We start from the raw sequence: 14,154 nt of genomic DNA, 5'->3' as shown, positions 1-14,154 counted from the left end.
GGCTTTCATTTTTTTTATTTAAATGCCCCTTTAAGGGAAGTTAAGGCGTTGAAACCGCTGTTAGTGTTTGTTTCACGAAAAGCAGTTAGTGAAACATGCGAATTTTTAGCATGGCTGGTTCACCAAATATTGATCAATATTTCAATAATGAGCATTACATGCACAATTTGGACCTGCTGATACATTTTAGCTTAAAAAAATGTCAGTCGAAAAGCCACGTGTGGCACACTTCAGTAAGCTTCAAATGTAAGAGTTCATGCTTGCAACACGCTACGCACCTTCGCAATTATATAAAGGGAAGAAAATCTACCATTTAAACTGGAAGAAAAGGCTGATCATATTCAGTTAACAGGAATAACAGCGAAAGAATAAGAAACACGTAGGACGAGGGACGACGTACACCCTCTTTCAACTAGCAACAGTACAAGAAAGCCACAGCGATCTTTTTCGGAACCACATCCCACTTTGGGGTGTGATTCCGAAAAAGATCACCGTTCCTTGATTGCACTGTTGCTGGTCGAAAGAAAGTGTAAGTCGTCCATCATCCCTCCTGCGTCTTCTCCTTTCGGTATACCTCAATTCAACTAACACGCTGTCCTTCTACATCAGTTATTAGCTAACGTGCTATCAAATAGAGCACTCGTGCATATTTTGATACACTTTATTTTGCCTAGTCTGTCTTTTTCATTCACGCGGCTATTCAATGAAGGTCTCTCAATTAAACGCGAAATATATAAATATATAAGCGGGCCAACGAATTCACTAATCAACTAAATATTCGAAGTAGCAACGAATAGTAAAAAAAAAGTAAAAAGAAAAAAAAAGGCTATGCACGAAATTGTTATATTACGAGCGGGGATTTCACTATGTGCCACTTGGGAAATATGAATCTACTCACGTTGACTAGGTTGGACAGTGATCCTTTCTGTGCCCGCTTCCGTGCCTTTAGAATGTCCCTTGAAGGAAAAATGTTAGATTGTTCAAAGAAAATGAAATAGGAGGGCTAAGAAAAGCAGCGTTGAAATAACACAAGGCCCTATTGGCAAGACAAGGCCTTGTCTTGTCTCTCTTGCAGTGTGTCCTGTATTATTTCGAAGCTCTTTTCATTAGCTACGAATCAACTGGCCCAAATCACTACTTTACCGTAGTTGGGCTACTTAACTTGTCATACTCAAAAAAAAAAAAAAAAAAAAGTGGCAGCACAAGGTAGCGGGGATATGCACAAGGGTGGCCCGCTCAAAGGCTCGCACTTTTGCGTCCGACTCTTTTTGCGCTACTTTTAAGTATAGCTAAAATCGTACGTGAAACTCGTAAAATAGTGGAAATGAGTCGTCGAATGTTCCAGCTCACCTCACGGTAAATCCAACTCGTTTGTTCAGTTGCTCCTTGAAATATTCTGTGTTTGCGAAGTGAATCGGACCGCCAAAGTGGAAGATCTTGATCTTGGGTACCTCGTGCACCTGTAAATATGTCACGTGATGTTAAGGCAGCTTCAGTTTTGCTTCTGATCTTTTTATTGATAGGCCATGCCCGCGAGACTGTTCAACTTCACACGAAGTTTAGTGACAATTGATCCCGGAGATACGCATTGTTTTGAAAGGGCTTCAAATCTGTAGATCACATGCTAGGCCCCTCAAAAAAGTTTGCCTGATAAAAGAAATATTCGGTTCTAGAAGACTAACATGCCATTTTGCTTTAAACTTTAAAATGAAACCTTATGTACACAATATACGCGTGCAAAAGGTAGGCAAAGAGTAATATATCAGTTTACTGAAATGAATTTGTTGTGGAACAAATATTGTTACTTTTAGCGAATTTCCGAATTTTAAAGAACTATTAATATCGACAACAAAAGTCTAAATCAAAACCTTTTGTTTTCTCAGTGGTGGTCGCGATATTACGTTTGAGACGAGAGTTGATACTCACCATTTGATATTTCTTAATGGGCACGAAGAATTCTGTGTTATCTACGGATCCCAGCAAGAACGTCTTTGGCCTGTCAGTTGGGGAAAAAGTGTAAAAGCATAATTTTGAGACCCCTCACTGCGCTTTTTATAAGAGCAGATAAAACCGCAATGATGCAAAGGTTATGACAACGTTAAGTTTCGCTCAAATATCTCAAAACAAAACGGATATGCCACTAGGACGTTCATATTTATTACAGTTAACTGCATACTCCATAAAGTTATTTGACAATGCACACTGTTCAAAATGTTAAAAACTGCATCTAGAACGAGCAATCATGCAATGAATCTGTTAAAAGTTTGGCTTTTGCTAATTCATAAAAACTGTACTTGATGACACAATTATTAATTTATGCCAACCTTGCATACGAAACAGATAAACTGAAAGATCGGTTTTTCACTTTTTTCCCGTGAATATCTAGGGCTTAGCCCTGTTTATTTAGAACTGACCGACAAATATAGCGCATGCAACTGTGGTACAAACTGGCGCGAGTCCTTGAAAGCTTTCCCCAACATCTTGACCCTTTTTGCATCCTTATTTCGTAACACATCATACCATTAGTTTCTTTTTGGTGGCATAGGTACACGAGGATTAAAATTTTTAAAACAGCTTTGAAGCCAACAAAGAAATATTTTACCGTTGAATTTTGTAGATGAGGGTGAGAAGAGAAAAGCCAACACCGATAGCCAGCCCGGTTATGACGTCGAAAATCACAGTGGCTCCAAAAGACACCATCCAAACTTGCTGCAACAAAAAAACAAAAAACAAAAAAAACATTAAATACAAAACCAGACTTCCTGTTGACTGTGAGACCTAGGCCAGTAACCATCCGAACAACTGAATTATTGTTTCAGGCGCTAACAACTACGCCGTTACATAAGATCACATTGCATTACGGTGATTTTAAATAAAATTAAATATAATTTATGGGAGTGTCACGATGCAAAAAAAGAAGAAAATTAATATTTATTGTATGGTGGTTTAAACGGTGCTAACTTGGACTAGCTGTAATGCGTTTCGTCCGTTCCGTTTTGATAAAATTTCTTTATATGGTACTAGACTGAAAACGTAAAAAAATCGATAAAATGTAGCTATCTATTATTTAAGAGGTCGTGCGTTCATTCATTATGCTATGTATGTTTCCTGACTGAGGTCTTGAGGTATAAGAACACCCGATGCAAGTATGAGTGCTCACCCCGTCGATCTTAGATATTTTCCAGTAGCGCTTGAAGTCCTGGACTTGCATCACGATTTTTTTGAGAGACGTCACGATGATAGCAGCCAGGACACACTGAGGGGTAACAAGACACACTTAGCACCAGCAGCTTGAAAAAAAACAAAAAAAAAACACAACTCACAATTGGGAGTTCTTCCAGGTAGTGACCCAAGAAAAGGACCATGAAAATAATAATGATGATGTTGACGACACTGACGATCTGCAATCGGGGAAACAAAATGATTCGCAATGTGATTAGCGACACGGCTTTTTCTGTTTTTTGTTGCTTTTTGCTGTCCCATACACTTAAAAAATGTAATTTTTTTTTTTTTTTTTACTGAAAAAATACACCAGAATGTTCCACTCCTTCTTTACCCAAATGTAGCGCTAGTGGTCCGAACCAGACGGCAAAGTTTCAGAATAAACGGTTATCTCATTTAAAAGTCCTAAAATATTTTCTGAAATTTTTAATTGAAAAAAATGACGGCCGACAAGGCCCTTGGCAATATGGAGCCGAAGAGCGCCAATGCCTAGAACGGACCCCATTTTCCCATAAGACTTTTTAGGAAATCACTTATTACTTATGAATAAGATAATCGTTAGCTCTGAAACTTTGACACGTGGTTGTGACCACTGGCGCGACTCTGAAACTTTGACACATGGTTCTAACTAGGGATGCCGCGAACTTTTTTCGAATCGAAGTTTCGATGATCGAATCAAACGGTTCGAAAGGTTCGAAAGATTTCGATTTTTCGAATTGTCTACATCGTAAAATTCGACGGAGGTCGAATTTTCGAACTTGTTAAGCTAAGAAGTTCGACGCTTTTCGAACCGTCGAACTTATTACGCTAAAAAATTCGATATTTTTCGAACTTTCGAATTTATTGCGCTGCAAGGTTCGATGCTTGTCGAACTTTCGAACTTGACTGACCAAAAAATTTGATGAATTTCGAACTTTCGAACTTATTTATCAAGAGAATTCGAAACGTTTCGAACTTTCGAATCCTGAAAAGTCAGAAGTTCGACGAACTTCGAACTTTTAGAGTAAAAGTTCGACGTTCGTCGAACTTCGAAAGACCGGCGAACGGTTTCATTTGATTTCAAGTAGTGGGGTACATTCGTAATTTTTTTTTCTCGAACTTTTACAAGCGGTGCTGCGTTCCTTACGAAAGACAATGTCGTTTATTTCAATGTTCTGGCATGCTTAGGTTTAAAGAAATAAATCCCCGAAGGGGCGAGGAAGGACGACGGGTTTTTGTCGATTATCGTTTGTGCCAGATTTGAAGCACGCTGCAGCCGGAACTATTTATGGTAGATATGTTATACTTTTTTTAAGAATGATCTATGTATAGCCTAGGTAAGTGCCGTCTTAAGATGTGATCATTGTTATTCAACGTGAGTTTCGAAGAAATGTCCAAACATGTATCTGCATGCAATTATGACCTAAACTTGATATTTATTTTCGTCTAAGTTGTTTGAGGTATCGCATTTAAATTAACACCACAGACAGTACATATTGTTGTCATCTGGAGAATACAAAATAATATATTTATTGTTTTTTCACATTAAGGAATAAATTAACTCATGGGAGAAGATTTCTAATAATGTTCAAGTTCAACACGTCATTAAAAGAAAACATTTTTTTTTCGCTTCACGTTCCTGGGACGTCTTTCTTTTAGCCTGTACACATTTTGGTAAAAGAAACTTGTTTCGAAGTTCTGAACGTCTGAATATGCAAGAATAGAACACTTCCGACGAATTCTTGATAGTTTTTTTTTTCTCCTGCTTTTTATTCCCGCATTTATTTATTTATTTATTTATTTTTTTTTTTTTGTTACTATCGGCACAGGTGTTTAGGTCGAAAAGACAGCTTTGAACTTCCGAACCACTACGCATGTGACGAGCAGTGCCTTCTGACAACGAGTTTCTAACAATGACCATCTACGCAACCTTTTATGCAGTGAAGAGCGACAGTAGCTATACATATGCATAAATAATTTCAGATTAAAATAAGCTCGACCACGCTCTCTTTCCCCGTATTGTTTTCTTTAACAGTCCGAAATACCTGCAAGGGAAAGAAGGAGGCTGAAGCCCCCCCCCCCCCCCCCTCCCCCCCGCTACCCTCTTTCCCCCCGTTTTTCCTCTTCCGACGCCACTTGTATGGTAGAACGCTCCTCGACCTCGAGTTGTGTCGGCTTTTGTGCTTTCTTGCGAGGCGATTCCTCCGTCCCAGAAAATAAACCTCCAGGACAATTACAAACTTCACCGGATCGGATTACTACCAGCGTGCAAGGGGTGGCGAGCTAGTTTGCCAGGTCGCTTCAAGGTTTTTCTGAGCCTCAACCTCCTGCCCGCCCCTGGCCGTTTCGAACTGGATGAGTCTCGTAAAACAGTGTGTTCGTGCAATCACTACTGCGTGATGCAGGTTAAAGAACCCCCCCCCCCCCCCCCCCCCCCCCCGGGGCTGGCGGTCACAATTCTGCACTGGCAAATATTCTAGCACGCCCGGGACACTCGTCGTCTCATTTAATTGCCCGACCAACTTCGCAGAATCTAGATATCACACCCTAACTTTTCTAAACTTGATTTTGTGAAAACCAGTGAGTCGTGAAAACGTTATTTGAAACTGAAACTGTGGAAAAACTTGAAAATCGGACTTCGAACTTTGAAAACTTGGATTAGAAAGAAACTCAAAATCTTCGAAGGTTTTTTTTTTTTTTTTTTTTTTTTAATTTAGCGTTAAAAGAGAATCGAAACCTTCGAACTTCTCGAACTTTATGCAAAAAGAAATTCGAAATCTTCGAATTGTTCGAACTTCATGTCTATAAAAATTCGAAGCGTTCGAAGTTTTAGAATTTTTTTCACAAAGAATTTCGAAATCTTCGAATTTATCGAACCTGAAGTAAAAAATATTCGAAATATTCGAATTCGAAATTTTAGAAACCGTGAAAGCTTCGAAATTTTCGAATTCGAAACTCCGCTGTTGTCAAAAGTTGCGAATTTTTCGAAATCGAACCTCGGTCGGTACGAAAATATCGAAATGTTTCGAAATCGAACCTTAGTTCGCTTCGCAAATATCGAAACCTTTCGAAATCGAACCTAGGGTGGTTCGCGACATCCCTAGTTCTAACTACTAGCGCTAGATTTGGGCGAAGAATAAGCGGTCGACGATGCGTCGTTTATTTTTGCAATGAAAAGCACCCTGTCATTTTTTTTAGCTCCAGAAAGTTAGCTTGTTTTTAGGCTGTCTTTTTTGTCTGCTTCCTGCACGCGCCGTCGGAAATCGACGCAACACAAGCGAAAAAGAATGCGGACAAGAAAAGGAAGTTACGGCGCGACCCACCTGGGTCTTCCCACCGGCGCCTTCTTGGACGGCGCTTCGGGGCACGGAGGCGGCGATCGGGAAGCAGGAGAAGAACGACGAGAAGACGTGACTGGCGCCCAGGGCCAGGAACTCCTAAGGGACAAGACGAAAAATATCGCGATCAGACACCCGCGCTGGGAACAGGCCTTATCTGTATCTAGGTTAAAAGTCGGAATAACTGGTCTAGTTGGTATGGGTTCATCATGAAACAGCGCGAATGTTACGCGGATGGAAAAAAGAACTGGCCCAGCTCTAATGTCGTCTACTTCTTTCTTCTGTCCGTGTACTCTTCGCGTTGTTTCAAGATGTATCTAGGAGTTGGTGTCCTGATCTATGTCTTCAAAAATCCCAGTGTTTGGTATATGGTAAAAGCAAAGTTTGCTCAACGTCCCAATGATGCCGACTCTGGCGCTGTGCTGGCCAACGAAGGTGTGTTTTAGAAGCTACGAAGCAATGTCTGACACGGTTTGTAAAGATGACGTGCGGGTACGTTTTGGTCATACAGTCAAACTTGTCGCCAGCGGAACAGCCCATACCACAAAGCATGTTTCAAATTGAAAATGACAGTACCATCTTTCCAGTGGTCGAGTCTTCTAGTCCATTAGTGAGTGCACAACGAAAGAGAAACAAAAACGTATTTAAATTGTGGCAACGCTTAGGAAAGAAAAACATGTACCGAATTATTATCACTTTTCTAAAAACAATCGGTGCAAAAATGAGCAATTAAAATCGCTATAAAAAAAGACATCGCATACTCGGAGACACGAGTGTTGCAGTAAACACGAAAGAGATATTTGTTATACGCGGTTACGCCATGTCCTGTGCGCTAGTAGTTTATCCTATAGCAGTGAAAATGAAGGCTAAAGACTAAAGTACTAAGAGGTAGTAAGAAAACTTCCAAAAGTACTAGAGCTAGGAGCGTTATGTTTTTAACCCATGACTGGCTTATAGGTCCTCTCATTAATATACCAAGTTCCATTTGTTCGTGCAATGAAAGGCCTTTCAGCCGGCCTCGACTTAAGGATGTGACGCGGCGTAGACAATGACGGTGGGACGTGTCTGACCTGGTTCGCGTCCACTTGGTAGCCGTGCTTCTGCCCGAAAATGCGTCCGAGGGAGAGGGTGATGGCGAAGCTGACGATGGCCAGGGCGAACGACTCCGGCAAGATGCTGGCGATCAGGGTCGGGTTGAAGCTGGGCAGGGTCGGCTCGGGCAGTCTGCCAGGGCATGTTTTAAAGGAACCTTTAAATGATTTTTCAACTTCTCCATCTTCAACTTTAATCATCAACTCAAAAGCGAAATGAGAAATCACGTGGACATTATTTAGTATTCCACCGGATGCGACGCGAAACAAATGCGTATGAATGAACCGCACTTGATCGAATAAAACAATGCATATGAAGCCACCGAAGGACAGAATATTTGGCGGAGCCGGGATTTGAACTCCGGGTCTCCCGATATCCGGTCGGGTATGCTGACCAGTAACCACCCCGTCTTGTCTTTCTGGCGTTTTCTGTGTCTTATTAATGCACCCACCGAAACGTTGATGGTGGAACTTTTAATTCGCAAGTGATGATAAGTGCCGTCACGGCACTCATTGACCACGAACGCGAATTGAAATGTTCGTCGATGAATTGATTTTTGACGAGCGGATACGTCCAAATGATGCAGTGCTCGGGTCCAATAAGTGAGCTGCTGACGCGCTTGAGCACCACGGATGCATCACAGTGAAAAGGCGGAGGGCTTTCAAAGAAAAAGAAGGTACGAAATAGTCTATATACTTCAAAATTTCGTTCCGAAAAGCAGGCCTTTGATTTTCCACCCTCTTTTAATTCGGCCACTAAACAATACGCGGTTAGTAAAATCTCAATCTAAAATCATTAATCCTAGCCCAAAACTCATTCCGTGGTACCTTTAATGCACCGCGAAACAATCAGTCTTGACCCTCTGCCTGGCTACACTGCTTAGAATGAACTCTTTACGTTCACAAAGCACGAAACCGACACCGGTTGTTATTGAAACAAGCATAGTAGTAGTGAAAAACTATCAAAACCTTGACTATCGTACTATCTATAGTTTTTTTAATGGTTGACTGTCGAGAGTACTATCGACAGTTGGTATTTATAGTACTGGCGATAGTGCAATCGATAATACTATCGACACACCAATCGATAGTTGACTTTTAGTCGACTATCATACCATCGAAAGTCAGCTTTCAGAAAAGCATCGAGTGTTAGGAAAATTAAAGCCCTACTCAAAAAGGGTATGACGACTGATGCGTACGGGCAAAGAATCCGTGAATTTGAAAAAACAACAACAACAACATAGAATTGAATGGAAACAAGACATGGAGTTACATTCTTGTACAACCAAAGTAAGGGTAAAACAGAAATGGCTGTTTGCTAGTTTTCCTGCGCACATATTTTCAATATTCGTGAGGCTCAGATAGCAGGCTTTACACTTTAGTATGCCCGCATGTGCAAAACTATTCAGTATATTCAATATTTTTTGTTTGTCTCGGCGCCTGGTAAAACACTGGCTGAAGACATTTAGTTTACGATAAGGAAAGAGGAATATTTAAAACAAACATTTAAGACAACTTAAATGTTCCCCTTTCCTTATCGTAAATTAATAACCAACACGCTCAACCATCTACACAAGACATTTAGTATCAGGGTCTTTCGCAAATTTGTTTCGCGCTTGTGTTTATTTTATTATTCGATTGACACATATTCCTTTTCATAGCCTTGACCACTGAAAGGTGAAAATGACACTCTACTGGAGATTTTTTGTTTTCTGCTGATGAGCATTTGTAATAAATTTCCGAAGATCGGGAAATAGCTGTTGACGAAATCACTTAGCCTTGTATGCCATGATATGTTGGCACTTTCTTCGGTTATATTCTGGCAGAGTTCAATACTGGTGGCTGGGAAAATATTTACTTGTTGGTATGAAACACAACTTTAATATACAAAATCCGTCACATAATTTAAAAATAAATGAATTTGAATCAATAAGTGTAATGAAATTGGGTTGTGAAGACTTCCAATTGAACATTACCAGATAAAATGCTTATACCAAGAAAACACAGTTACTGATGCTTTAAGTTTTTCCATTCTTCAAATACATTAATTTCGGGAACATAACGGTAACAGAATCAAAAACAAATGATAAACAAATATGTCTTGCGATCCAAGTAACGATATTCTTGGCAATGAGGCATTATTTCATTGAAGAAGGAGTATAAATCGGAAAGGAAATACTTTTTTTTATTTCTTTCTCGCAACCTGTTTGTTTCTAAAAAAAAAAAAAACGACAAAAAAAAACAGTTATCTTTTTCTTAGTGTAAAGTCATGTCCCCATCTTCGCGCACTCGATCACCATCGCTAGCATTATATTTAAGCAGTGTTCCGGATTTGTTGCGACACATGTAGTTTACTTATGAGGGACGGACGAGATATACATTTGTTTGATTGAGCTCGTAAAAAGCGAAGGGCACACCCCGGAAAGCAATCTAAAACAGAAAAAAAAACTTCGACAAACCATGAAGTTGATATCTTTTATCCGCAGTTCTTAAATATTATAATGAGCTATTTTGTTAGTTTATTGCCAATAGCTTCTAGGAAAGATTTTTACCATAATGAGATTGTTTTGCAATAGGTTTTAGGGTTGCTCCTCGATAATTATGCGGAAGTCCTCAATAGACCAATCTTACTAAGCGTTCGGCGCATGCGTGACGCCGCCATAACTTTAGTTTACAGGAGGCAGACGGCTATGCATACGAGGGCTTGTGCCGTTTAGTGCTCCACGCACGTAGAGCTCCAGCGGCGTTGTCAAACATGCAGAAAGTTCCTTCGATGCATTGCGGCAGCGGTGGCGTAGTCAAACTGGCTGGTGAGATACGTCTATTGCACTTGCGTTTTTGTCCGAGCTACACACAATTTCCTAGACGTTCTTTATCCGTTACCTAATAAAACCCTATCGATAGCATTACGATAATTGGATATCGGCAGTTGCCCAATATTCTAGTATAAACAATTTCGCGATAGTCGGCTATTGATAGTATTCTATCGAGTTTCACGGAAGTCGATTATCGATAGTTTTACGATGATCGACTATCAATTCCACTACCCATAGTTTATTTCACAACTGATAGTTAAATTTCTCCCCGCATTCCCGGGGAGAAATGGCGTCACCGAATACAAGACAAGGCCTGAGCATTACGTCGTCATTCGTGGATCCCCGCCCGGTGGCAAACACTGAAGCTCGACCAGTCAGTTCTGGCGTCTCCTCCTGCTAGCGTCACGCTCGTTGTCATACGAAGCGCTGTCCACGATAGTGGCGCAAGCTATGCAGAACATCCACTGCTGATGACGTTTGGGGCGGGGGGGGGGGGGGGGGGGGGGGGTACGAATGCACAATTTTGATGATGTCACTGAAAATGAGTGTTCATCAGCGCCATGTTTTTAAAGGGTGCGTAGAAAAAAAAAAAAAAAACGCTTCTCCAATTGCCCAACGCTCACAGGAGCACGGGGCGCTGAGAGGAGCAACACATCTTGTTTTGTAGGGCGGAGCATCTCTGGCATTTTGGTTACAAGAGTCCTCTGTGCTCATACTTTTGGAAAGTTACTATACCAAGACCGCATTTGACTGATACAATTGATAAGCAGCAGAGCAGGCATCGCAAGAAGTTGTGACTCTTGTGAGCTATACATACTTCTGTTCGGTTCTTTTACGAGGAGGAATCGGAGAAAGTGACGGCCATTTTCTTTTTTTATCAGTTGGTGGTGATTAGACTAGAGCGAGCTTTCAATAACGCGGCTGATAGAAGGCTGTTCAACTCACTTTTCGGGAATGGTTCCAACGACGTCGACTCCGTAGTTGACTCTAAGGTTCAGGTAATGTGATCCCAAGGTGAAAAAGACCACCTGGTGAAAGAAATAAATGACTTACCACACTGAAGCCATACATCGTAGTCATAGGGGTAAATAAGCAGAAATGAACAATTAACGTACTAAAGGCCTCCTAATACTTTCTAAAAGCACGAGCTCGCCCTCTAATTTATTTACAGAAGTTTTTTGTTTGTTTTTAATTGTATATTGTTATTTATTTTGTGCACTTGGGCGTCTACTTTCCTGCGGATCACCAGGAAGGTGTCATTGCAATATACAGTTGGAGGTCGGTAAATTACAATGCTAAAAAATAAACATTTTCACTAGAAACAAAAATTTCTTATGTCACGGAACGTAGGATTTCGCAGACTCTCGTCGCGCTCAATGTAGCAACGCATGCCGTGGATATTTAGGCCTAAATGCTTCTCTAGGTTCATAATTTGCCGAGTGTACTCCTCAGACCTGCCGTAATTAAATCAACAAATATTATAAGCAAAAAAAAAAAATACAAAAAAAGCACAGGAGCGTTTTGGCGGTGTCAGTATTCATAATAGAAATTCGGTATATTCCTGCCCAATTTGTTCCGTGCATTTCAACAGGCACCAACGTCGAGCAAGGTGTCTAGTTACTCTAAATAACGTCCAGTAAGAATTGTGACTCACCACCATGAGCTCGATGGGAATGGGGATACCCAGCTTGCGAACGAACGGCGGATCGATTAAGAGCTTGACCGTCATGATGACCGCGATGGCGACAAAGGCCACCAGCGTTGTCTGCCAGGCCACTTCGTGGATGTTCGCGAAGAAGGCATACAACGTCTGAAACAAAGCAGGGCGCCAAAAGATAGAACTAAGGACGACGAACAAGCCTTGCATTGAGACACAATATTCTCGATAATGTGTTTAATAATTCGTAATTTAGCCTCTCCACTTGGGTGACCAGTAAAGCGTCCGAAAGAACACTTGAATACTATCGGTTCAGTTTAGTCTTAAATGGCTTAAAGACCAACGTTACGCTATCAGCCAAACAGTAAATTATTTTTTTTTTGTGGGTGTGTGTGTGCGCTTATCTCCTTTCCATCTGTCTGGGAGTTAGCTTCTTGTAGAAAGAAGAAAAGGCGTCCTTCCTTTTAGTTGTAAGGTGAACTTTAATGTAATTTTATCGCTTAATCAATTTCATAAGAGCGCCGATAAAAAAAAGTTAAAAAACGTCTGGTAAAAAAAAAAAGCACAGTTCTATTTGAGATAATCACGTCCGCGCTTTAGGTATATTCTCCACTTCTGAATAAAAAAATCAGTGTTAGCGCTGTATAATGTTGTCCTCTACCCGCTTTCTCGTGTGGAAATTCTTTTTTTTTTTTACTTAGACTGATATTAATTAGCCCAAATTTCTATCTTGTCAACTTCTTTAACAAAACTGGTAAAGTTTATATGGCGCGGTACCTTCGGCGGCACCAGACCAGTCTGTAACGACTACTGATGGAGAGTGCATTCGTTCAAACTGATACAGAGAATACAAAAATCCGCAACTGACGGAACGTCAGAGAATGCATGACCCATAATGCCAAAGAAATAAGGCCGGAAATAGATCCAAAAGCTTTCGTTGTCAGAGGAGTGTCTGCGGTTTCATGCAAAAAACATTTCTTTAGTCCCTAAAACGATTCGGATTGTTAGATAACTATCACCAGAGGCGTCTCGCAGTCACCTTGTATATGGTGAACATTCCGCTGATGTGAGGCACGTGGTTGCCGAAGATGGATCCCAACTGGCTGATGACCACTTGCACGGCCACGCCCGTCGCAAAGCCGTTCACCATCTGCTCCGACAGGAACACGTTCAGCTGGCCCAGGCTAAGGAAGCTAAACACCAGCTGTGCACAGGGGACGAAGCAGTAGGATCTTGTTATGATCGAAGTCTTCTTTTGCTCAATAAATATCGCAGCATGAAAATACCCTTCCTCCCGCACACATACACACACAAGCATGTGCATGTGCACAAGTGTGCACATGCACGCAAATACTCTATGAAGTTCTGGCATGCATACTGTTCCGCGATGCACTCGAAACGCCAATCATAGACCTTCTGCTAATCAGTTCACAATTGATGACATATGCAATTGTTGTCATACTGCGAGAGCCATGCTGCCTCATGGCGCACCAAAGCAGACTTCTCCAACTCGGTTGCAGATCGGCTGTTCTCTCACCTGGATGATACCGATGGTGAAGCACAGCGCAGACGTGACCTGCGTCACGGTGTACGGCCCGTCGCTGGTGGCGTTGTGTATGGCCACCATGGCGTGCTGGGTGACGTACTCCTGGGACACGAGCCCTCGGACCACGCCACCCGTCATCATAGACATGATGGCATCCGCACCTGGGAGGTAAGGTTGAGATACGATCTTATACATGGGGACGTAAGACTATCTCCGAGCACAAAACGGATGGTTGTGTGTATGCGCTATTGTAGCGAATGGCCGAAAACGTGTTCTGAACATGAAGTCAGCAATTGGATACAGAGCATGGCGTTTCACATGCTCGCGTGATGCTCAATGTCAGGTCGCAATTTGCAGGTCTAGACAACATAGTTTCACCATCCTTCCCTACATAGATGGCAATGATTGGCCGTCCGGGTGTTCTGTGGGAAAGTAGGCGTACGAGTATTTCTTCGAAGCTACGCGCCACCTCAAACATTGTTAGTGCTGACAAAGTCACGGACGC

General features: G+C 41.5%; 1 protein-coding gene across 1 annotated transcript in view; it reads right to left on the bottom strand.

The window, feature by feature from the left end:
- The window catches only part of LOC8043435 (solute carrier family 26 member 6), a 100,839-nt gene that overhangs the window by 5,921 nt on the left and 80,764 nt on the right, over nucleotides 1–14,154 (bottom strand). The window contains exons 5-16 of the mRNA XM_040222974.3: nucleotides 13,641–13,810; nucleotides 13,143–13,307; nucleotides 12,101–12,256; nucleotides 11,392–11,474; nucleotides 7,610–7,763; nucleotides 6,525–6,638; nucleotides 3,324–3,401; nucleotides 3,161–3,256; nucleotides 2,603–2,709; nucleotides 1,927–1,996; nucleotides 1,351–1,460; nucleotides 899–956 (exon numbers count right to left, since the gene is read on the bottom strand). Of these exons, the coding sequence (XP_040078908.1) occupies nucleotides 899–956; nucleotides 1,351–1,460; nucleotides 1,927–1,996; nucleotides 2,603–2,709; nucleotides 3,161–3,256; nucleotides 3,324–3,401; nucleotides 6,525–6,638; nucleotides 7,610–7,763; nucleotides 11,392–11,474; nucleotides 12,101–12,256; nucleotides 13,143–13,307; nucleotides 13,641–13,810 (1,361 nt within the window). The remainder of the gene's footprint in view (nucleotides 1–898; nucleotides 957–1,350; nucleotides 1,461–1,926; nucleotides 1,997–2,602; nucleotides 2,710–3,160; nucleotides 3,257–3,323; nucleotides 3,402–6,524; nucleotides 6,639–7,609; nucleotides 7,764–11,391; nucleotides 11,475–12,100; nucleotides 12,257–13,142; nucleotides 13,308–13,640; nucleotides 13,811–14,154) is intronic.

The sequence above is a fragment of the Ixodes scapularis genome, unplaced genomic scaffold (assembly GCF_016920785.2).
Source record: "Ixodes scapularis isolate PalLabHiFi unplaced genomic scaffold, ASM1692078v2 PGA_scaffold4__175_contigs__length_147842914, whole genome shotgun sequence".
Taxonomy (NCBI): domain Eukaryota; kingdom Metazoa; phylum Arthropoda; class Arachnida; order Ixodida; family Ixodidae; genus Ixodes; species Ixodes scapularis.
This window is presented reverse-complemented; position numbering and strand designations above follow the sequence as displayed.